This window comes from Lichenostomus cassidix, chromosome 20 (genome assembly GCF_008360975.1).
Source record: "Lichenostomus cassidix isolate B80296 chromosome 20, HeHo_3.0, whole genome shotgun sequence".
Classification (NCBI taxonomy): domain Eukaryota; kingdom Metazoa; phylum Chordata; class Aves; order Passeriformes; family Meliphagidae; genus Lichenostomus; species Lichenostomus cassidix.
The window spans coordinates 5,110,109-5,135,129 of NC_139500.1; the positions used below are offsets into that span (position 1 = coordinate 5,110,109).

At 47.8% G+C, this 25,021-nt stretch overlaps 1 protein-coding gene across 4 annotated transcripts; it reads left to right on the plus strand.

Moving 5' to 3' along the window:
* Positions 1-25,021, plus strand: SLCO4A1 (solute carrier organic anion transporter family member 4A1). 4 transcript variants are annotated; one of them, XM_085079710.1, is made up of 13 exons: positions 11,217-11,566; positions 11,839-11,871; positions 12,807-13,785; positions 15,026-15,116; positions 16,024-16,145; positions 16,461-16,572; positions 20,554-20,708; positions 21,163-21,358; positions 21,920-22,085; positions 22,687-22,859; positions 23,239-23,303; positions 23,806-23,954; positions 24,730-25,021. In XM_085079710.1, the coding sequence occupies exons 3-13, from the start codon at positions 12,960-12,962 to the stop codon at positions 24,877-24,879; spliced, it is 2,205 nt and encodes a 734-aa protein (XP_084935836.1). In that variant the 5' UTR covers positions 11,217-11,566; positions 11,839-11,871; positions 12,807-12,959; the 3' UTR covers positions 24,880-25,021. The 4 variants fall into 4 exon arrangements, 3 of the variants coding, with proteins under 3 accessions (XP_084935837.1, XP_084935836.1, XP_084935835.1); XM_085079711.1 differs by lacking the exons at positions 11,217-11,566; positions 11,839-11,871 and adding an exon at positions 1-86; XM_085079709.1 differs by lacking the exon at positions 11,839-11,871.

Here is a 25,021-nt window from a genome sequence, read left to right on the forward strand (position 1 = left end):
GTGTGGGTCCGTCACGGAGCCATGCCCGCCCCGCCCCGCGCCGAGCGGCAGCGCGGAGGCGGCAGCGCGGGCAGCGGCGGCGGCAGGTACCGGGGACGGGAACGGGGACCGAGCATCGCGCCGGGCAGGGGCACAGGGAGGGATGGCAGAGCGGGGGATGCCCGGCTGAGCCTGCCCAGCACGGCGGGAGCTGCCGGGCGGTGCCCCCCGAGGATGGGCGCGGGGGGTTCGGTGGGGCTCAGCCCCGCTGTGCGGGATTTGTCTGTGGCTCCATCGGGGGAACATTCCGGGAGCTCTGCCGGCGGGAGAGTTATCCGAATGGCCCAGCTCGGTGAGGTTCTCCGCGTGCGATGGTCTCCGAGGATGCTTCAAGGCTGGGTGTTCGGGCTGATTCACTGCGGCGTGGGGTTTTCCCTGTAGCATGGCCCTGGCTCTCGTTGGAAAATTTGAAAGATGCTGAGGAAAGAAGGAAGGAAAGGTGGTAAAGTGACATGGCAGGATCCTTACAAGGAGAAAAAATGTTATGGATCAAATAATCGCTGTTTCACAGGAGCAGTGACTGAAGTTAGAGAAGGCAGTAGCAGGCAGGATGCTGAGCGGAATCAGAGCACTTTAGTCACTTGCCCTATATTACTTTTATAACCCATTTGTTCAGATGATACAAATCAAAAGCTGCTGTAATAAAACCATGCTTTTCAGCTCTGAAAGCCTAAAAGGCACAAGTGGACCTTAATCACATGAGTTTTTTTGCATTAACATTTTATTACCATTTTATAGGCTGTTTGGTTTTACCAGGCAACACACTACAAACCTGAAGTTATCCCAGCCTGGAACCTTTTTTTATATTTATATATATTTCTGGGCTCCCACTTTCTGTAGTGCCACTTGGTAGTAAAAACACACATTAAAATAGCATTTGAAGCGGAGTGAGCACGAAGGAGATCTTTAGAAAAGTGTTTCAGAGCACTTGTAAACGTGAGAAGGGATGAAACCGCGGGGGGAGCGGGTTAGTCAAATAATGAAAAGAAAAAAAAAAAGTAGCTATTTATATGCAAAGAGGTTTGGCTTGCAAACTGCCAAAAGTGGTCGGAAACTGAAGCAGCAGCTCTGTGCCCTGGGCAGGCTAGGGGGTACAGATGACAGCCACCTGCCTGCCAGGACTCCACCAGAGCCGTGTGGTGAGTGATGCGCGTGGCCAGGTGTGACAAGTGCCACCTGAAGCCTCGGGAAGTGACCACTCCACTGATATGCCATTAAGTTGTCCTGGCTGTGGGGCAAAGCTGCTAGGTGACAGTGGCAGAAAGGTGAGGTGTGACCCTGGGATGAGGGATGAGAGCGGGAAGCAGCAGTTCCTGCCAGGGGTGGATATTCCTGGCCCGTGAAAGCAGGCACTACCTGAGCAAGGCTCGCTGGAAGTCTTTACAGAGATTAGAGATTTGCAGGCAAGGGGGAAGATGGGATCAGCCACGAACAAAAGAAATACCCACCGGCTTAGGGAGATCAGCATCCAGCTGCTCGGTGCCTCATGATTTCCGACTGCAAACTCCTCCAGGCAGTTTTAATCTTTTTTTTGTGCGTGTCTTTGCAGCACGGGGCATGCTGGGGAAGAGGATCCTGCCCTCCCATTTGGGGCTTTACACCCTGCAGTAACAGGGAATCATTGCTGTTTTATGCTGCTCATTTTGCTCAATCCACCCCAAAAAGTGTCGCTGAGCACTTGTTTTGCTTTCCTTTATTTTATTTGGGTGTACCAAGCCCAGAACCCTGCCTTTGCACAGATGAAGGTACTCATCTGATATGCAGAATTGCCATACATTCTGCTTTACCATTTGGATTTTTTGTGTTCCTCACGTGGTTCCTCAAGCTGCTGTCTGTTAGTTGATTATTCAGAGCCTGGGACGTTTGTATCTTGCAGAATCCCAGTGAGTGGTGGAAAACTTTTGCAAGACTCTGCACCCACAGAACAGAGCTGGCAGCTTGTTGCTGGTGGGTTAGTGAGATGCTGGGTATGATTTAAGAGAAAAGGTTCCCCCCTTGGTGGGTTAGTGAGATGCTGGGTATGATTTGAGGGAAAAGGTTCCCCCTTTGGATTTCGTGCTTGATGAATTGAGGTCACTATGTTAAAGCAATGTGTGAGAGCTCTGCACAGACTGTTATGGGTGTGCGCAGCCCTGAAATGCATCAGCCTGAGTTTCTCTGACCACCCTGAAGTGTGCTGTGCTTCCCCAGCACTGTCTTGGTCTGGTGAGAGGCTTATCCTTGTGCAGAGAAGCAGAATTTGGGGGCTGGAGCAGCCCAGAGCACAGCACAGGCAGGACCAGGGGCTTTGTCTGCAGGGTCAGTGGCAGCATGGCTCTCCCTGCACTTGTCCCTCAGCAGGTTCCCAGCTATCCCAGCCCTCCCTAGCTGTGGGATCTCCTCTCCTCCAGCCACTCTCCTTCCCCTTTTCAAAAGTGATTTATTGCTAGACAGAATTAGTTTTGTTCCATCTTGGCCTGGAGTGACCTGGTGGCGTGCGAGTGAGGATGCTGAGCGGCGGGGTTTGAGAACAAAGGCTTTCTGCACGCACGTTTGGGGGAAATGCTCTGAGAGAGGTCAAAGACTTCATCTGGTTTATGAATCCCAGACAGAAGCATCCATCCTGCTGCAGTAGATGGGATGAGTGGTTGTAGACAAGTACTCAGAGAGGGCCACTAAGTTTGGTGGATTTTATGTCAGACCTCTCACTGGTACAGTGGAGAGCATGTGATGAGGCATGGAGTGTTTAGTATTAGCAGAGCAGTGTTGTTCTAACCTTAAATCTCTCTTCAGGCAGAAGTACCCCTAAACCTTGGGTTCTGCAATGTTGCTGCTGCCAAAAATAATGTCATTCCACCTCTAGATTGTAAATGAGCTTGAGCAATGTGCATGTGTTAGCACTGGGAAATACTCAGTTTATTCTGGTTCACCACGTTCAGCAAAGTGCTGAGCCTTCCCAGCAGCTCTTGAAATTCCTGGAGCAGTGAAGTCTCCTTTCTTCTCTTGTGCTATTTCTCTGACATATGTATAGTTACACTAAAACTGAATTTAATTGCTGTTGTTAATGGCATATTGCTGTATGGCATCGATAATCTTCAGTCACTGGAATTCCCAAAGCTTTGCTTGGTTGCTCCAAGAAAAAAAAATGAATTGCTGACAAGCTTTGTTTAACTGTGGCTGGTTGTTTGAGGGAAGTTTGGGAATTTTTTTTTTCATGTTCAGAAAGCAAGATCAAACACTTTTTGTCCTAAAAAATATTTTGACTTTGTAATGTTCTGGCTGAAAAAAATCCAAGATAAAGTGCTTTTTATCATTTTTATAGCTTCATATTTGTGAATTCAAGTGATTTGGATATGCTCTATGACAGGAGTTTATTTTTCTAGATGGCATTAAGAGATAAAAAAAAATATCTTTAGATTCTAGAGTTTTGATAAATGGTAGCAACCCATGACACAGAAATAAAAAGTCCCCGAAATATCTGAAGGACTTGGGCTCTTTTAGATTTTTTTTTCTCTCATAGCCTCTCCTTGAAAAACTGCATCAATCCTTTTAGCTTGCCGTACTCCAAATAAATCAGATTTGAACATTTAATTCAATATTCTTTTGCTGTAAAAGCCCCACAGGAAACAGACCCTCAGCCCCTTGGCTGCCAGTCAGAGCAGTGATGATGAAGCTGCTCTGCCTTGTCTTGGTGGAAGGGTTTGCCCAGGGCAGATGCTGTGGAGCTTTATGTTAGCATAAGAATTCCCAGGAAAAAAAAAAAGGATTTCCTTGCAGTGCTTTTAAAGCTACTTTAGGTCTCCTTGGGTTGCTGGAGTGAATTCAGTCGCTGAGGATTCAGATCTTTGAGCAGATGTGGGGCTTGGTTAGAGCAGAATCAGCCTTTTCTGGAGTCCCCATGTAACCCTGACTAACCTGGGATCCCTTTAGTGTTGCATATTCTCCTCTTATTTGGCAGAAAACCTTGAAAAGAGTTTAATTCAGAGAAACTGAATTAAAAGGAGTGGAAAGTAGGTAACCAGGCTGTGATACACTGATTACCTGTCTCTAATTTAACATTTGAAATACTACCTTTTTCCAAGAGGCAATAAAAAGACTTCCTTGCCTACCACCACAAACCAGCCAATTTTTGTTCCCCTGAATTCCCTTCTGCTTTCTTTGAGCAATCCTCAGAGCCCTGCTTGGATGAGAGCCTTGTGTGAACAAACACCACCAAGGGTAAGCAGCAGCTGCAGGATCAGGACCATCATTTCTCAAGGAACACTTAAACTCAGTGCTCAGTGACCTCCTTCGAGCTGATGGCCAAGAACAGGATGATTCTGCTGTGTCCACTTCTCGTGGTGTGGGGACTGTGGGATGTGAGCAGGTCCTTGCCAAGGAAAGTAGAAAAGTTCCTGAGCCAGAAATGGAAACCACACCATGCTGCTGTGTGGAAATGGGAATCCCTTGGAGGGAACTTCCAGATTTCCCAGGAAATCCATCCTGCAGCAGCTGCTGCCCTGGGCTGTGATTCCTGATGGGTGAGAAACAGGAGGGGATGAGGTAGAATGTGTCTCCCCATCGTGCATGGGCAGCAAACCCCTCTGAATCCCAGCAGATGTTTTGGGTTGACAGTGGGAGCATGATGTGCCTGTTTATTCCTTTATCTCAGGAAGAAACACCATTTGGCACCAATTTGCTGGCTGGCAGTTGGAATGAATTGCTGACTTGGTTGAGCCCTGTCAGATGAAGGATGTGCCAGCCTGCAAGAGGGTCCTGTGGTGCTTGCAGGGACTGTGCATCACCTCTGAACACCTCTTTCTCTGCCCCTTAGTGTGGGTATTGATGTGTGTGTGTGGAATTGCTGTTTCATACTGAGCTGGGGTTCTCAGAGAGGCCTCTTAATGCTGGAGGATGTGGATCAGCATTTTTCTACCAGCAGCTCTCAAAGGAGACAGTGGAGTCTTTCTGATCAGGGGGTATTTTTATTTATTTTTTTATTTAGGGGCATCCAGCCATGGGAGAAGCCACGGACAGCACAGCCAGGATTCACCTTGCCCATTTGCAATCTCTTGTGCTTTGTGGCTGTACTTGAGATTTTCAGTGCTTTCTAGGTGAGATGTTGCTGTAGACTCTGTTGGAACTTTCAGCACAAGGAGCTGCCCTTAGCATGTATCTTGGGCTTCTAATGAAAGCATCAGTTCAGGTTGGCTTCTTCTTGCCTATCCTTGCTGGCTGTGGTCAGCAATCCTGATCTCATGCTCTGCCCCATTTCCCCTTTGAGCCTGGGTTCCTACCCTTCATCTAATAGCTGTTCTAATTTTTGGTTGTGGTTGGGATTTTGAGTCAGAGGATGAAGAGAAGTCATCCCTTTGAAAAGTGTTCATCATTTCCTCTCAATTGCACAAATAGGGATCTGCCCCCTTCAAAGAAATCCCCCAATATACCACAGCCTGTCAAGATCTAGGCTATTGCATGAGCAAATTGAAATCATCTGCAAGCTGACATTCTGTTTATCCAAAGAGATGACATAAAATGAAGTATGATGGTTTTTTAGCTCATCTTTGGAGGGAGGATGGGAAGTACTTGGTATCCAGAAATTTAGAGGTTGCAAATGCCATGTCCTACAGCCGTGTGAGTCTGAGCACTGAGGTGGACCAAATTCCCTGTGCCACATCAGATTTGTGCTGAATGGGTTAATTTTGCACCATCTGGCTTTGCGCTAGATCAAATATTGCTTCTGTTGTGGTAGCCAACATGAGGCCAGAATAAGCTCACCGTAATATGCTTGGCTGATCCAACAGAAATGTGATTATGTACCTGTTCCTTCTCCAGATCATATCTGAAATAATGGGTGATTGAGCAACACAAAATAGTCATTGTGGAGACAGGGAAGAGAGGGCTGAGGGCTGGAGCAGCCCTGCTGGGAATGCAAGCTCTGAGAGCTGGGGTTGTTCAGCCTGGAGAAAATACAGCTCCAGGGATATTATAGAGCTCCTTCCAGTGCCTAAAGGAAACTGGAAAGGGACTTTTTTACAAGGGCATGGAGTGATAGGACAGGTGGGAATGGCTTAAAACTGAAAGAAAGTAGTTTTAGGTTAGATATTAGGAAGAAATTGTTCCCTGTGAGGAGTGGTGAGGCCCTGGCACAGGTTGCCCAGAAAAGCTATGGATGTCCCATCCCTGGAAGTGTTCAAAGCCAGGTTGGACAGGGCTTGGAGCAACCTGGGATGGTGGAAGGTGTCCCTGCCTATGGACAGGAACTGGATGGTCTCTGAGGTCCCTTCCAACCCAAACCACTGTGTGATTCTGTGACTTGAGTCCTGTAGGTGACCTGAATGTAATGCTCTCCTTGCAGTGGTCAACAGAGACACAATAGGCAAGTCTAACTCACATTAGGTACTTAGCTTTAAACAAGCCATTACGAGACAAAAAATTGCAATCCTAGTGCAGAACAGCTTCCCAGGGAGTCACCTGAGGCACAGAAATGGAGGTGATTTAACTGTGCACTTTGCAGGCTGCAGTGACCTCCAAGGTGCTAATCTGAGGTTAACCAAAGCAGAGCAGCTGGAGTTCTACTGCAGTTTGAAGTATTGCACATTTCAAGCAGTGGGTTCATTCAAGTGCTGTCTGGGAGGCTCTGCTGCTCCCCTGCTTGGCAGGAATCTCAAGACTAATACCTAAGAGGATTAGGGAGCATCACTGGATGTTAAACAAGATCTGGGCTAAGCGGTGTGCACCGGTGAGCTTGTGCTCCCAGGGCTGTTTGGGGAAGCTGTTACTTGCTGATCAGGGGGAAAAAAAAAGTGGATTTGTGAGGAAAATAGCCTTCCCTCAGCTGAATCCTTCCTGTGTGTCTGTCATGCTCCCAGCTGCCCGTCTCATGTCCTGTGCTCACTGCTAGAGGTGAGTGCTCTAGGGGATGCTGGTGACCACCAAGTTTCTTTTCCTGTGATGATTTTAGCTCGTCTAAAGTGCTCCTTTGAGCTCTGTGTTGTCTGGTTGGACATGAATGGGTGGGCATCCAGCCCCCCCAACACAGGGCTGAGAGCAAAATGACCTTGGGGTACATGATTTACCCCAGAAAGTCCCCTTAGTGCACAGAAGGGGTGTGGAAGGCAATTGTGTCTCAGGAAAAAGTGAAGTTGTAAGTAGTTTCCTGGTACTATCCCATCTGGTTTTTCCTTTTGTTTCCACCTTCATACTGATGAAACCATGAGTATTAAAAGGAGTAAGTTCCTGTAAATTATGGTAGATGTCAACATTCAAATGCATCTATTCTGAACGTGTTGTGTAACCCAGGATGTTGCACTTCCTGCATTTTTAGTGCTTCTATCTTTAGAAGCACCAGAGAATCATGTGTCTCACACCCTTTATTTGGGTTTTGCTCATTTTGTTTAATTTCTTACATCATAAAGGGTTTGCCTGAGTCTGCATCTTCTGCCTGGAAACAAAGAAGGGACAGCTGTAGGAGCTAAGTGGTAATCCTTGGGAAGAGCTGACAGCAGAAACAATGTCCTGAGTACTGACCATTCCTAAATGGGTTGTAGGAATCCAAATGATGGAAAATAACCCCATGCAGGGCTAGATGTTGGGAAAATGCTGGTGGTGTACCTGGAAACACCCAGCTCCACAGGCAGTGACAGTGATGGAGAGCTCAGTGCTGTGCCAGCGTGGAAACCTTCCCAACACTGGTCAAATGTATGGGTAGGAAAAGGACATTAAAGCAAGAGTGACATTAGGGAGGGAGAGTTAGGAATTATAGCATAAAAGAGCCTTTTGTCTGGTTAATCTTTGCTATGGCAAAATGCAGTGTCCAGGTTAAATCTGCTCTGTACATTGCAAGTTTTTAAAGATGGTCTGAGGCAGCTGCAGCCAATTGTATTTGCACAGATAAGCTGGAACAAGTAAATAGACTCAGAAAATCTGGGTAGATTTATCTTCAAAGCATTTTCAAGCAGCTAATTGAAAATTATCCAAGCCACCTTCCTGATTTCTTGCATATTATTGCAGTAATTTTCCAGCGAATGGAAAGCACTTGGAAAACATACAAAGGGGTTGGTGAGTGCTAAGCTCTGCTATTTGGAATTTGTTTAATTATAAATATGTCCTTGCTCATGTGATAATTCAAAGCCAGTTTCTGCTGCTCTCTTGCATGCTTCAGGCTCCAGCAGGACTAATGTAAAAGCATGAGGGGTGGGTCAGGATATTTCTATTGCCCCCCATTCATTCCTAGGAGCTTCCTCCCTCATCCTCTGGCTGTCCCTGTAGCACTGATGGTGAGCACAGCGTTGGGTGCACGGTCAGCTGGCTGCTCTCTGGGTGTGTTTCTCATTCCTGAAACTCTTCCATGTTTTCAGGACCGTGCTGTTCCCACAGGAATTGCTTTCCAAAAGCTCCAGCCTGGTCCTGGTGCCGATCCCACAACAGCAGCATCCTCTGTATGGCTGAGCCAAAGGGATGCTCTTTAAAAATGGACTAAAAAATGTGAGATTCACACTTGGTGTGATCTGGGTGAAGTTCCTCAGCTGCCAGGAAAGCAGTTCAGTGTTACACAGGAACAACTCACTCATCCCATGCTTGCTTTTATCTCCCTTGAACTGAACCAGTGCCCTAAGGACAAGCCCTGTCCACAGGACTGGGACATGGATTTATCTCACTTCTGGGAGGCTTCCCTGCTCCTGAAGCAGCCAGTGGATTACACTTGATCCAGATGGTGTTTATCAGCCACGACAGAAGTAGTGCTGCTAATCCTCTGCAGCCAAACTCTCCAAGGAGAATTCAGTGTGTGTTACCAAGAGAAGTTAAATGCACAAACCCGGATGAATTTGTCCCTTTCTGCAGTAACAGGAGCTTGGTGCTTGGATGTGGACTTTCCCAGATTCTAAGTGCATGTTCAGTAAGGCCAGGCTCACTCACACATGGAGGAAAATAAAAATAAAGGAGACCCAGGGGAAAATGAAGGAGACCTCATCACAGCCACCAAGCATTGCCTGGGGCTGCTCCTCCCCTGTTTGCAGTACACTTCCTGATCATTTTTAATCCCCTATCACCGTCCCTTAGGAGATATCTCCATGTATGCAATAGAATTGAAAAAAATATTAAGTCTACTCATAAGCTGTGCTCAGCTATGGAAAGCAAAAGTTATGAATAGATGTTATTTGCCACAGTAATACCATATAAAAGTCAAAAACCGTAATGTGAAAGGGAAGATTAACTATTATTGGGCATGTTTCAGCAAATGGGATTATTTTGCATGTCAGTTATGAGTTAATTTGCAACATTAATCTCATTGCAGTCCTTGGCAGAAATACAAAATGTTTTTAATTGGTCCTGTGACTTTTTAAATGATCACCTGATGAAAAGCTTGTAAGTTTTACTATTGATTTAATGGTAAATATTATGTGGGGGGGGAGTCTTTACAGATTTCATCAGGAAATACAAATCATATGCTTTCATTGCCTTGCTACTTCTGCTGTGTTGACTCGATAATGTTGGCACTCTGGAACCAGCTGTACAGTGGGGAAAAAAATAGAAATCTTGCAGCAAAAAGAGGAAATCTATGGCAGAGAGATAATAGCATTGGGACTGATTCAGTGTAAGCAAGAAATCACCAGCTGAGTCATTAAAAACAGAGATGAATGGGAGGCAAAAATGGATGGCTCAGAAGAATATGAATGATTAGGAAGTGCATGAAGTTGCTTGGGGTTTTTTTTTTCTCTGAAGATTATATTTTGTCCTCTGAAGTGGCATATGGCTCCTGTGAAAGCTGATAGCCACAGTGAATGTGTCACAGGCAGTTTATAAATACTTCAAGAGATGCCAAACAGCTCAGGGAACAGCATGGAGCTGGAGTGGGCTCCTTGCCCACAGCACCTAGGCATTAGCCCAGGTCCATGGGGACACATCCAGGAGGTGGGGTTGGGGCTGAGATACCTTCTGGGTGGGGGAAGCATCTGCTGCTTGGAGGAAAGGCTGGTTGGTTATTTGGAAATGTTTCACCCTGTTTGCTGTTAACTCACACTAAGGGTGGCTGAAGTTCAGGGGGGATGATGTGGTCACTGGGTCTGGTGGTCCAGGCTGCTGCCACCAAGGAAATGAAGCCTTTGATGGAGAGCTCTGATCTCTCTCCTGTCTCATGAAATATCAAAATATCAATATAAATTCATGAAGTATTAAAGTAGAGATTCCAGTGCTGGTAAGGAGTGTTTCCTCCAGGGTGAAGCTGGGCCAGTTTGGGAGCTCACAGCTCCTGCTTGCATCAGATAATAACAGAGATGTGCTTTTTCTATCTGCTGGAATCAGTGAGAGCAAAATCAATCCCCAGCCAAGAAACCTTCTTCGCAAGTGCAGTGAAGTGTGTAACATCAGACATGAGTCTGATAGCAGTTTGATAGGAGGAGGGTGCAGCTGCAGCCCTGGCTGCTGTGCAGGAGGCGTTTGATTTACATGAGCATGAGCCATTCCGCCCCTGAGAGCCTGATTCAGCGCCTAATAATCACTCCTGACTTTAACAGAGTGCTAAAGCAGGCTTATTTATGGCTTCCAATATTGCATCCAAAGATGAGAAACAGATTTAGAGCTCCACGAGTCATAAGAACACTGGAGAGGCAAAAAAAGTGGCGAAAATAGAGCCCTGCACCAAGGCATCATTTTTTTGTGCCAACACGTTACAACAGTCTGTCTCTGCAGCAAAATTTCAACCCCTGCAGTCAGTTCTTGCATTTACACTTTACACATCAAAGTTACCTGGTCTGTACTTAGCCAGCTTGGGTAGGAGTTACCTGGAGGTATCCAGTGTGGAGATGCAAAGCAGTGCCCTGCTGGCTGCCAGGCTCACCTGCCCTGCTCTGTCATCAAATCCCTGCTGGAATCTGGACCTTGAAATAGGAATTAGTTCAGGAAACATCACTAGATCTCAGAGTAAAATGTTCAAGTGTACCTTTTCCACCCTTTAATTAATAAAGAAGGAGGATGTGTGGAGGTTTATGCTTCCAAGTTGCCAGCCAGAGGGCCGGCCGTGTGGGCAGGGACAGCCTATGCTGTCTCAGTCATGGTGACAAGAAGATCAGCCCATGAGCCCCTGCGGCAATGTATGCACCTGCTGAGAAGATCATTGGCCCAGATGCCTCCCCCGCCCCTTTCCCATATATAGGTTGCTTCTAGACTGTTCCCCTCTTAAGTTGTACAGCATTGGTTGGTTTGAATTGTGTATCTTCCCCTTGTTTGTAATCATTGGTTGATACCCCTGTCCCTCTTCCCTATGGCTTTCCCGGTTGGCCTGCATGCCAAACCACTCCCTCTCTCCCTCCCCTTAAAACCTCATGCCGGTGGGTGCTCAGGTCCTTTTGAGACCAACTGCCGCCAACAGCTTGCAGCCTCCGGAGCTCCAGACCCCGCGCCCGTCCCCGTTTCTCCACCCCATCTCTCCTTCCCCGGACCTTCCCCGATGCGCCTCACAATAAACCTCTGGAGAACCGCAGACTGCTGGCTGTGCGTCCTTTGGCCGCCGCGCCTCCCTGCCTCCCCGCCTGCGTCTCTTCTACAACGACTCTGCTCCCCAGACAGGGTAATTAAGATAAAATTACTTGCAAGTGAAAGTGGAACCTCATTTGTTTTAACCTATTTTAAGGACCGGACCTGTTGTAGCGCTACTGGCTTGGATGTTTAGGATTTGGTAGCAATCGTGGTCTGTCTTCTGCCCTTCTGGGGTGGGAGCATCACGTTGGTGCTGCTCTGAGCATGACCTTCTGCCAAGTCCTCCTGCCCCAGTGCCTGCAAGACCTGCTGGCTCAGAGAACCACATCTACTTAGCAATTTTCAATACTTTTTTTTCCCCAGCAGCACACAGATAAGTATTAAAGTCTTTCACAGGTAAGTATTAAAGTCTTCAGAGGCTGCAATATTCCCAGGTTGCAGCCAGCTATACATAGTTCTTTTTATCAGGGAAAAAAAATGCCCTTTTCTCTCTTCCATGCTGATGAGGCTGTCATCTTGGGGAACATTTTTATGGGATCCTCTCGAACAGATATTGGCAAAATTATTGAGGATGCTTTGAAAACGCTCTCTAATAAAACAGCTCTCGCCTAGCATTTGTTGCATATTGAAGTCCAGTATTCAAGAGAGAACCTTATTATTTTCATCATTTGTAGTTCAGCCAAGGCATTTAAGGAAAAATTCTCTTGGTTGCTGGCACGGTCAGGTGCTGCAATGCACAGGAACAGGGTGAAAGAAGGCAGTCTGCATCGGTAATCAGGTTAGAGTCAGCTGCCTCTGCCCTCCAGCCTGCTCTGAAATGGCATGTAGTCTAATTAGTTATAGAAAGGATTTTACTGAATAGTTGTAAACAGATCTGAGGGCTTGGAATAAAATCAATCTGACTGTGGAAACTTTTCAGGATAATTATAAGCTGTTATTGGCAGAGTGTGAAAGAGAGACCAGCAGTGGGAAACTTGTAGCTGTGTGGGCTGCTCTCTGCAGGGGGAAGGAGAGAAATGGAGCTTGTGGGGGTCTAACCAGGTCTTTATCAGAGGAGGGATAACGGGGGCTTCAGCTGGTGGGGAGATTGCCTTAGAGGTGATTTTCTTTTAATGCTCTTGAATGATTTATTCTTTTCTGTAATGGTAATGATGTCCTGACACCTGAGGTTCCCACACATCCCATGGTGGAGGGCATGAGACCAGGTGAACTGCACAGTGAAATGCTTAAACTTACTTAAATAAAAAGAAGAAAAAAAAAAAAAAAAAAGAGTATTTGAGGGGTTTGAGTGTGGTTTTATATAAAGGTGTGTACGAATTCTCTTTGCACAGATCAGAATGGTCTTGGCTCAGACCTGCACCGTCTCCCTACTGAAGTAAGTGCTGAAAATCACATCTCCTGGACAGGCTGGTCCTCGCTGCCCCACAAAGCCACCCTGGCCACCAGCCCACCTCCATCTGCCCCTGGACTCTGCATTCCCGTTCATGGCAATGCCCCAGAACTCCACCAGAGAAAATGGCTTTTGCTTCACTCAGACCCTCGACTTCTCCTGCCCATCCCCTCATCCCAGCGAGTCCAGCCGGACCTTCGGGGCCACGAGTGGGAGGGATGGCTGCAGCACCTCCCTGAGCAATGGCATCACATCCTCAGGGGTTCCCAGCCCCTCAGACTCCTGTGCTGAACCCCTCTGCTCCAGCACCCCGGCAGAGGAGGAGACGCCGTTGGAAGAAGGGATTAAATATGTGTCTGCCGACGGGGAGGAACTGGCCTGCGGCTGGGGAGGATTCACCCCAGGCTGCTTGCAGCTCTGCAACACATCCAAAGGGGTCTTGTTCTTCCTCTGCGTGGCCTCCTTCCTGCAGGGCATGACGGTGAACGGCTTCATCAACACCGTCATCACCTCCATCGAGCGCCGCTTCGACCTGCGCAGCTACCAGAGCGGGCTGATCGCCAGCTCCTACGACATCGCCGCCTGCGTCTGCCTCACCTTCGTCAGCTACTTTGGGGGCAATGGCCACAAGCCCCGCTGGCTGGGCTGGGGGGTGCTGGTCATGGGTTTGGGCTCGCTGCTCTTCGCCCTGCCCCACTTCACCACGGGTCGGTACGAGGCGCGCTCGGCGGCCGAGGTGGGCGTCTGCGGGGGCAACCAGAGCCTGCCCTGCTCCCAGGCTGCCTCCAGCCTGTCTGGCTACAGGTTTGTGTTCATGCTGGGGCAGTTCCTGCACGGGATGGGAGCCACGCCGCTCTACACGCTCGGCGTCACCTACTTGGATGAAAACGTCAAGACCAACTATTCTCCTGTGTACATTGGTGAGTGGGGCTGGAGGGAAAGCTCTGACCCTTGAGCAGGGGGATTGGAGGGAGGGAAAATGGTCCCTCTGCCTTGGCCAGCCAACCCTGGGAGCAGCTCTCCCAGCACTGCTCAAGGGTCCCTCATCATCTTTTGTGCCAATGAGGGGCGAGGTGGAAATCAGTGGGATGTGGATGTGGTGGCAAGGGGTGTTTTGATTATTTACCAGGAGGAAAACTGTGAGCTCGGTTGGGTGTTTTTCCTCCCACAGCTCATGCCATGTCGTTGGGGAGTGCCTCTGGCTCTGGCGTGGGGCCAGCCCACATGGCATTAGCATCTGTGGCAGACAGCCATGGGGCCATACCCCTTCCATGCAGCGGGGGCACAGAATCACAGCGTGATTTGGGTGCAAAAGGACCTTTGAAGGTCATCTAGTCCAGTGAGAAGGGACACCTTCCACTTGATCAGGTAGAGCTGATCTGAGCCCTGTCCAATCTGACCTTGAATATTTTGTGGGATGGAACATCCACCACCAGTTTGGGCAGCCTGTGCCAGTGTTCTACCACCATCGTTTATATTTAATCTAAATCTTTAGATCATCACCCCTTTAGGCCTCAGCACAGCAGGGATGGTCACTGAACCACTCAGCTACTGCTGGTGCAAAGCAGAGCCAAGAGAAGAGGCTCAGCTCACTCCTCTGTATCACTGGTCACTCAGCAGCTGCCAAATGCTTAGTTCTATTCGGTGAAAGTGCCAAAAGGGTGATCTTCTAGCAATTTCAAACATACCAGTCTGCCCACGCTGTATCAGAAGGCTGTGAAGTGTGGGAAGGAGATCACAAGGAAATCATCAGCAAGTTGATGATCTTTCCATGTGTCGTGGTTTAAACAGCAAACTGAAATAAGTGCCAGTGGTGCTGTGTTCAGTGTAGACATTTCGTGTTGTCAGTGGGGAGAGAATGCTGCTCTTTGCTGTAGCAGTCAGGATGTGGGATCAGCTGAATGTCTGCTAAATGTGGTTTTCTACTGAGCTAATTCTGCCTGCCCCATACTATAAAACTTCCCATGTTGCATGCAAAAGCTTCCCCGGAACAGAAGCATGAGAGGAAGACTTGTTGGATCTGGATTTGTGTCTCGGTGGCTTAGGGGGAAGGGTGTGAGGCAACCAGAGGCTGAGCATCCTGCATCCAGGAGGGAACCAGGCTGGGGATCCCTGGTTGACGTGCTGCTGTTGTCTAACACGACTTGTTTTCCCTTTCAGCTGTTTTCTACACTGCTGCAATCCTTGGGCCTGCAGCGGGTTATCTGGTAGGAGGAATGTTTCTAAATATTTATACTGAAATTGGCAGAGAGTAAGTCGTTAAAAAAAAATCTTGTTCCTTTCCCTTTCTGCTCTGTGTTTCCTTTGGGGTAGAAAAAAAATAACAACAATGATCTGGAGCAATGAGCTGGTGGCTGGGTGGAAGTGTGCCTGGGGTGTTGGGTGGTGTGTCTGCAGGGTGGGAGAGGCTGGAAGGGTGGCTTGCATTACTGCTGCTGCTGGAGGAAAATTGCTGACAAACCTGTCAGTTTAAATCCTTCCTCACGCTGCACTGCCCGTGCTAACGAGGCTGTGAGCAGCAGGTGAATTTTTTGAATGAGTTCCCTGATGAGGCCATGCTCCCAGCAGTGCTGCTCACCCTCTCAGTCATCCCACCAGGATGCTTAGTCCCTCCTTGCTTTGTAGTAGTTGTGATTTATTCTTGTTTCCTTACAGGATCATTGGCAGATCATAGAATCATAGAATGGCTTGGGTTGGAAAGAACCTTAATGATCATCTAATTCCAACCCTTCTGCTATAGGCAGGGACACCTTTTACTAGACCAGATGAACGGATTAAAAAGGGGGAACGGGTTTCCAGGGGAAGAAATGGGTTATTTCCACCAGTTTTCTTGAAAAGGGTGCTTTTGGGGTGGAACAAGGATCTTGGCAACCCTCAACGTACAATTGAAAAGGGGTGAACCGAATGTGCAAGCCTGAGATTAAATGAGAATTAAATGGTGTGATTTCCTGGGCTTGTTAAGTGAGGTGCTCTGGTAAGGCAGAGGGAGAGTAAGTGTGCTGTGGCATCCCTATCAGATCACTCCATTTCCTTTGCTGTCACCCACCCTGTGTCCCCCTGACCCCTGCCAGCCTCACCAAGAGGCACCCAGAGCTACCCCATTCCATCCCCAACCACCACCTCTCTCCCTTGTGTCCTTCTGGTCTCTCTTCTTGCAGGATCGACATCGCCCCAGAGAACACGCTGTGGGTCGGGGCGTGGTGGATCGGCTTCCTCGGGGCTGGGGCTGCCTCCCTGCTCATCTCCATCCCCATCCTGGGCTACCCCCAGCGCCTCCCAGGTACAGAGCCCCACCATGGCTTGAGAATTGGGGCTGGGACTGCCAGGTTCCCACTTGCCTTGGGGCTACATCCTCATGCACATGTGTAGCCGGGGGCTTGGGAGTAAAGGAAGAGCTTCCCGTGTTTAAGCTGTAATCCCTAAATGGATTTCACCCCCTTGGCTTTCCATCTGCCTCTGTTATGCTTCTCCCTTGCAGCTGTTGGTGTCACATTGCATTTCCCCCTGCAACATAGCATTCCCACTGCTTCAGCAGCACCCAAATCCCATGTCTGACAGGCTCCTCAATCCCAGGATTTTTGCCTCTCGTTTCCAGGATCGCAGCGCTACATCGTGATGAGAGTGTCAGAGGCTCACCAGCTCAAGGATGGGAGCCACAAAAAAGCGTCGGATCCTGACTTTGGGAAAACAGTGAAAGATCTGCCCCGGTGAGAAAACAAACCCATAGAGGTTAGGGAGCTCTCTGCAGAGGGGAGAGAGTAATGAGCCCAAGCTGAGCTTCCTTCCAGCCCTGCCAGCTCAAAGGTTTTGCCCATCTTCAAGCAATTGCACTTCCTTGAAGAGGAGGTGTCAAAGGTCCCATCAGGGTCTGGGAGCCCTTGGCAAAGAGCCTGAGCTAGAACTGCTGCTGGGGATCACATGGGGAGCAGGGGACAAGTGGCTGGTGCCATCTGGGTTTTCAGCAGCACAGTTCTCAGTGTGCACCTGCAGTCCTGTGCCACACGCTGAGTTTCGCCGAGAGTGGCTTGGTGCCAAGTTTAGGTGATGGGAGATGCCCAGGCACTGCCAGCTCACTCCCTCTCCCCAGCAGCATTATTTCTGCCTGTCTGCTTCTGCCTGGCCTCACCTGGCCCAATTGCATGTTTTCCGACGGCTCCTCCTCCCCAGCCCCTTGGGGCTTTTCTCCTTTCCTCTGTTTTTACTTGTGTTAGATCCCTGTTTTGTCATTTTTAATGAGAAACGAGATGAAACAGGCCCTCTGATTCTCGCAGCTCCGTTCCAAATCCGGGGAACAAGATATACCGCACTAACTTTCAGTTCCCTTTCACTTTTATTCTTAGTTTCCTCCTTTTTTTTTTTTTTTTTTTGTCTTCCAGCCACCTTTTATGTGTTACTACTTCTTATCTCTCCAGCAAGGCAGTGACACAGCAACTTGCTAAATCCTGAGCTGCTGCTCAGCTCTGTGTTGGGAACAAAGCAATGGCCAAAGTAAAATGAGGTCTTTTAACCACAGATTTTTGTTACAGATTTTTGAAACATTTTATGTATTTTTCATTGTGTTGAGCTGTATTTAAATGCAGGGCAGGGGGAGAGGTGCTGCTTTATATACTGCTTGGGGTTAGCTGGTGTGGAGGCTCTGGGTGTTGAAATACCTGGGTATTGATTCCTTTTGGAGCTTGCAGTCAATAAGGGCATCTTCCTTTTTTTTTTTTTTAAATTTCTCCCAGGACCGTTTTCAGGGAGGGGATCTTATCCATGTGTGACAGCTGCTCCCTGCAAAGGCAAACAGTGTTGCTAAACCCCAGGCTGCTGCCAGCAATTACTTCTTAGCTTTAGTTGTGGTCTTTGTTGTGCTGGCAGAGGAGGATGCAAGCAGGTGCTCAGGACGGGAATTTTCAGCACCAGTTGAGCTGTGTTGTGTCAACACAGCAGCTCACACTGCTCTGCAATTCCTGGAGACTTTGTAGGAAGTTTACCAGGGGTTAAGACAGTTTTATGAAGAATATTACATTGAACAGATTTCAGTGCTGTTATTAAATGGCATTCTTGACTGGGTGCCATTTTCCGAGGTCATGGCTTGTTCTCAGCACGGAAATTGAATTCAAAACCTGCATTTAAATAACGATAAGGTTGTGGCTAAAACCAACACAAACGGGGCAGCAGAGAGGGATGAAATTCAGTGGCTGATGCTTTTCTTGCTCGTCTGGAACAAAGCTCCCACTGTTTCTGCTGTCTTGCAGTGGGAACAGAGACAATTCTCCTTCTCTTCTCTATCTTCTGTCACACCTTGTTCCTGAATAACAAATACCCAAAGGTGGGAACTTCTATCAGACAATTCAGACCAGTCCAGATCTTGGTGTAGCTTTCATGTGAAAGCAAAAACCCAACAGGCTTTTGTGGTCCCTGGTTTTGATTACTGAAAGGGAAGTGCCTTCAAGGCTTGCTCTTCTGGAAGCTTGCATGAAAGAGGAGATAACATCTGTGCAGGCAGCTCCTGGGGACACGTGGAGCAGGCTGGAGGGTGAGGCCAAAGGACACTCTCTGTTCCTTTTGGGGCTGTCAGGGATCCTGTGCCACCCATTTTCTCTCAGTACAGACAGTAACAGTCTCACAAAGATAAGCAGAAATGCTGCATGAAGAAATAAAATACTGTTCCATGTTATCGGGTCCCTTCAAAGTGAGGTTAATGAATTGCTGTACTCACAGTGCTGCCTAAGAGCAGGAGCTTGCAGGAATGCAGCCCATACAGCTTAATCCTCTGCCCTGGAGAGACTTCTGTTTTAACTCTTGGGTTGAAAAGGCCTGATAAAGTGGCATTTTCTCTTTCTCTGGTTCTGCTGTCTTGGAATAAACCCTCCTGTCACAGTAGAGGGACTCTACTCTCAGAGTAGAGGAAGGACATGTAGAGCTGTACCAGGAGAGGAAGCTTTCTCCCAGCAAGCTGCAGGGTGGAATTTGTGAGTATCCCTCACTGGCCTGGCAAGCCCTGATCTCAGCAGGTGGAGGGTCAGCATTTTTAGGTGGTGAGATTCTTCTCTGTGCACTGCTGGGCCTCCTGAAATCCCTTTGGCCTCAAGAACTGAGCACTACCAGGGCTGTTCAAGAGTTAGGTGATTTCTGGGTGTGTTTAAAGTCCTACTGATGCGATGAAAAGGTCTGTGTTGACTTTGGTAAGGTTTTATGTGCCACAACTCCTCACAACTACATCTTCTGCCTTCAGACAAATTAAATTAAGTGACTAAATCCTTATCCTTAGTGCTGAAAGGAGTTCCTTTGCATTTTCCTAATTGCAAGTCCAGCCTGTAACCTTTGGGAAAAGGGCACAAAGTCACAGTAGTGCCAGGGAGCAATTCTCTGTAAAAAGGTGAAGGCACTGTCCATTTTCTGCCTCAGCCACAAGGTCTACAAGTGTGGTTTCATTTAAAGATAAGGCTTCATGCTTCCAAATAAGCCACAGTCGAAAAGATCTGGAAAATAAAATAGTACATTAAACTAATCCCAAGAGCTAGGCAGTGTAAAGCCCCCAGTAATCAAAGTGTAGGAATGTGTGGTATTTCTGTCTTTCAGCTTCTTTGTTCTTTTGATGTGATGAAATTCTCTGCTTCATGTGAGTGAAGCTGCACAAATCTGAGCCTCAGCACGTCTCTCGCTCGCTTGCACTGTGGCAGGTTTTCTCTGATCTCACATTTCTGCCAGAGCAGGAGGTGGTGACTGTGCCTTTCTGCTCTGTGAGCCTCCCTGAGCATCCCTGTTGCAGGATTTGTGTGCATCCCAGGAATGGGATAACCCATGGCAATGGGCTGGACTTGGCTTGGGGAAAGTCATGGGGCAGAATGTGAAGCTGCTTACAAAACATCCCCTGCAAGGCAGTGTCAGTCCTCTTAGCCCAATATCCGAGATAGTGAGAGATAATTGAGACCATTCCCTGTGCCTGAGGGCCTTTCTGCTTCTCAGAGATGGAATTGGTGCTGGATCTGCATATAAATGACACATGGCAATTTTGCAGGCATATCTGCAGTTCTCTACTAAATCCCAGCGGGTCAAAATAAAATGTAGTTACTCAATTTATCCGTTAAGCTTCGAGTAAACCTGTGCTTAGATTGTGGCAGAAAGATTAGCTTTCTGCTTTTCAGGTGTCTTGGAGATGTTTCTTCCATATAGAAAGGCTTGCTTGGTATTTCCCCTGAGTTACAAAACATCCATGGTTATCAGAGGTTGTTATTGTTCTGAGAGTGTGGGTGCACGAGTAATGTGTGTAGGTGAGGATGTAGCACAACTTTGCTCTTGGCTGAGTCAGGAGTCCCAAGATATCTGCCAGCAGGGACTAATAAAACCTTGAAATGATTGAGATTTGGTGAGGAGTAATGTCCTTTCAGTATTGCCCCAGTTAGGAGGAGGAAATACTCAGCCTGACCCTAAATGTTGGAAAATTGCTGCTGAAATCATCCATATGGAAATCATGGGTGCCCTTAGTAGTGTGAATTATATCACACACTACACTCTTTTTGTCACTGACTGGAAAAGCTCTTTCAAACCCCAGTTAGCTCCCTTTTGGTGTTTTTTGTTTCAATTAGTTGCAGGATGATGGGATGCAGCCTCATCTTACATGTGATCCTTCTGACTCAAGGATAGACCTGAAATCAAAATGTGGCACAGTGATTCAATTCCAGTATTTTTGTCATTCCCAGATCAGTGCTGCTGCTTCTGAAGAACCCCACCTTCATCTTCCTCTGCTTGGCAGGAGCAACTGAAGCAACCCTGATTGCTGGGATGTCCACATTTGGACCCAAATTCCTGGAGTCTCAGTTTAGTTTAAGTGCCTCTGAAGCTGCCACCTTTTTTGGTAAGGAAACCATGTTTTTGCAATGTTTTCCCATTTTCCCAACAAACAGAAGAGCACTTTTAGCTCATTTAGAGTGGAGACAAATGCTTTACAGTTTATTTATGGACTGGTTAGCCTCTTCAGCTGTTGGAGAGGATCATTTCCTATCAGCACACCTACACCCAGTGCATTTCCAGAGCTGCATCTACTGACATCAGGAGGAAATGTGTCACTTTTGTAGCCATCTGTTACCCTCTAGAGGAAGGCAAAATAATTGTAGTTCCTCCTGGTGAATTACCAGGAAACACACTGACTAAACTATAGCACCATCCACTGAACTCCCACCCAGAAGCCAAACAGAAAACAAGGGGTTGTTTATATGCAAACCACGCTGCAATTAATGTATTCAAACTTGAAAACTCCTTGCTGACATTTCTAAACTCATTTGTGGGGTTTTTCCCCCCTTCTTTTTCAGGTTATCTGGTCGTGCCAGCCGGAGGGGGAGGCACATTCCTGGGAGGATTCCTCGTGAATAAATTCAAACTGCGCTGTTCAGGAATCATCAAGTTGTGTTTGCTTTGCACAGTGTCCAGTCTGCTGGCTATATTCATTTTTTTTATCCACTGCCCTAACATGCCCATGGCAGGAGTAACCCAGATGTATGATGGAAGGTAACAACAACCACCCTGTTTGTCTGTCTGTCTGTCTGTCCTGCAGGGCCCTGCTTGGAATAGGAGGATAACTCCAAACACACTGTGCTGCTGGTGGCAGTCATGTGTGATGTTTTGGGCATGAAAGTTGATGTTTAGTCAGTCCTACAGGCAGATATTGAGGGTGAGACTAGGAAAATGGATGTCCTGAGTTTTGCAGCTGGATGGAGTTTGTGCAAGAGACACTCAGGTTGGTAAGGGAGGGATGTTCAGCAGCACCAGAATGTGAGATATTCCACTCCTCAGTTGCCTTTGTAGTGCCTCCCATCTCTATCCAGTGGGATAAACTGGACCAAAAGTGGGAATTTCCTCTCCAAATGGAAGTGTCACCCTAAGAGCTGGTCACTTAAATTCCCATTGTAGCTGTGGGAAAAAGACACAGTTAAAATTTGGGGGGGATGAAACCCTTTCCAAGCCTGGCTTTGTGCTCCTTGGGGATCCATCACAACTCCCACTGTCCCTTCCTCTCCCCATTTCCTCCTGTCAGGTGCTGCTCCCTGACTGCTCCTGTGTTTCCCTCAGTGCTTTGCCAGGTGGGCACCTCAACCTGACTGCAGCCTGCAATGCCCAGTGTGGCTGCTTGCAGGAGACCTACAGCCCTGTCTGTGGCACTGATGGCATCATGTATTACTCCCCCTGCCATGCTGGCTGCAAAAAGGTGTCTGAAGACCTCAGGAGTGGCAAGAAGGTAGGTCTGAAAGCACTGTGGATGAACGAGGTGGTGGCAGTTCTTTGGAGTGATCAGGCTGGCTCTGCAGAAGGGTTGAGCTTTGCTGCAAATCAGGGTAAAATCAGCCAGGGCAGGACGGATGCTCTCAGGTACCACGTGGGATGAAGGCACAAGGTACCCTGAGGTCACCCTGCTTTGCTTCTCTCATTGTATCCAATCATCTTTGCCTCATTCTGGGTCAAGCTGTGCTGAAATCCATGGAAAATCACCCAGGCAGGCAGGGAGCTTGGTAAGCACCTGATTCCTGTCCTTGTACTCCTTTTGGGTCTTGAATGAGCATGATGCACCTCCTCATCCTTCCAGTGTGTTGCTCACACAGCCAGGCAAAAGCTCAGGAAGGGTAGAGGTGATGTTTAGGATTCAAAGGCTGCCTGGCAGAGTTAATTTCTCTTAATGAACTTGTTTGGAAACAGAGGTGTGTCAAGAATGCAGCTTGATTTCCGCTTCATTCTGGGAGTGTAACCAGCTGCTTTCTGCCCTCCCTGAATTTCTTGTTTTTCAATCTTTGACTGTCACCATGCTCTCCTCAGCAGAGCCCCCACCAGCCTTTCTTTCCCAGGTCTATCAGGAGTGTGGCTGTGTTAATGAAGCCCTCCTGCCTGGTCCTGGCGGTGCAGAGGCAGGGAAATGCACCTCCTCCTGTGCCAGAAAGCCTTTGCTCCTGTGCTTCATGTTTGTGGTCATCCTCTTCACCTTCCTGAGCAGCATTCCTGCCCTGACTGCCACTCTCAGGTAAGCATGGGAGGGCTCTTGTCCTTTGACAGCTCTGCAAGGAGCCTCAAAATCCTCCTCTCTGCTTTATCCTGCTGGATCAAGCATGGAAAAGGTGTGATGGGAACCACCTAGTTAGTGACAGCCTGGAGACATCAGGACTAACTCCCATCCCAGTCTAGCTGGGAAAGCAAATTTCAGCATTGGAAGCTTCATCCTCTGTAAATACAGGATACACACCTTTACAGCAATGACAGGGGGACATTGCACTGGGCTGATCCTGAATCTCCAGAGGGAGTGAGGTCCCAGGTGTGCTGGACTCGAGGATTTGGAGTTGGGAGGCAGGGAGGTGCAGCCTGGCAGCATTTTCAAACAAAACCCTTTTTTTTTTTTTCCCCAGGTGTGTCTCTGACAGACAGAGGTCCTTTGCACTTGGGATCCAGTGGATTGTGGTACGAACATTAGGTATGGAGCAGAGGGAATTTTCACCCCAGAATGGTCTGGTGGTTTTTTGAGTCATGTGCCTAGATGTCACCTAAGAATGAAACTCACTGGCTTGGAAAAGAAGGGAATAGGGCACACACTGCTGAAAGGAGGATGCTTTCTTTTGTTTGCTGTCCTCCAGGAAAACCTAATTCCCTTTGCATGAGATCTGCAAACCAAATTGAGGGTTCTGTAACACATCACAGGTGACAGAGGTTCAATGTCCTGGCAATGTGTCCTTATTTTAAGGAACAGGAGCAGAGGTGTTGAAGGTTCTGTGGGTGTCTTTTGGCTCTTGTGCCACACGTAGGTCACGATGGCCAAAAGACCTGCTCAGATCGTAAAATTCAGCATATTTTTTGATATCTTGTGGCTCTGAATGCTGCAAGATTAGTTTTCTAATTGTGGTACCAGCAGAACTTGGTGCATTTCTGCAAGAGCTGCTGTGCTGCCCAAACTGAAGGTACCCTCTCTCTTCCCACAGGAGGCATCCCTGGCCCCATTGCCTTTGGATCCATGATTGACAAATCCTGCCTGCTCTGGCAGGACCAGTGTGGGGAGCAGGGCTCTTGCTATGTTTACCAGAACTCAGCCATGAGTCGATACACCCTCGTCGCTGGACTGGTCTACAAGGTGATGCTGCTGCTTCACTCCACTCCCTGATGAAGCAGCCAGGTCTTTAGGACATCATGTTTGGCTCTCGGAAAGAATTCTGTAAAATTGGATTGCTCTGATCTGGCCCACCCCCAGACTAAATTAAATTTTCACACCAGAAATTTTTCAGGGAAGGCAAAAGCCCCGTTTGCTTCTCATCAGGTAATGGTGCTCCAGACACCATCATTCTGTTAAATTCCCATTATTTTCTAGGCTTACAGCTTCTATTGCACCGTATGAAATACCTCCTTCCCACAGTAACCAAAGTGATTTTTGTTAGAAATGGAGTAAAATATATAAGTGCAGTGTGTTAGTGAGAGTGAGGGATGGCATTGTGAGCAGGCTGTAAATAACCATTCCCCAGTCACTGCTAGAAAATAAGAGAGCTTAGAGCTGTGGGTTTTATTTATTAGCAGAAAACCATCATTTTAACTGCTCCCAAACAAGCACTTGCCCTAGATAGTAGTGTTTAGCAGTTGGTGTGATAAAGAGGTTTTCAAAAGCCTTCCAGCAAAAGGCTGAGGCAGTGTTTGCTCATGCAGCACTGTGCTCCAGGTGGGTGTGTGGGGCTGAGCTTTTCCAAATTCCCATTGCTATGGGGCTGGCTAAATCCAGACATTTATCCTTTGTGGTTCTGCTTCCCAGGCTGGCCAACATCCCCTCCTCCCCAAAGCTTGGTCAGCAAATCCCACTGCAGATGTGGGACAGGTTTTGGGGCAGAGCAGAGAGTAACAGGGTGTCTCCATGGCTGCAGGTGCTCGGGACAACCTTCTTTGTAATCGCCTGTTTACTCTACAAACCTCCACCTCCAGAGTCAGCTCCAGGCAGCTCGGATGCATCCGAAAATGGGACCAGTGACCTCCAGGAGCACAAGCCTTCACTGCCAGCTGAAGAGGATATATAGTGCTGTCCACGTGCAAGTGACTTTCTCAGCCTCAGAAATATGATGAGAAGACGTTATGCAGTCTCCCAAGGGGGTTTTTTAATCAGCAGTAATATTTTTAAAATTTTTCTTTTTTTAGTTGAAGATAAATAATTTAATTAAC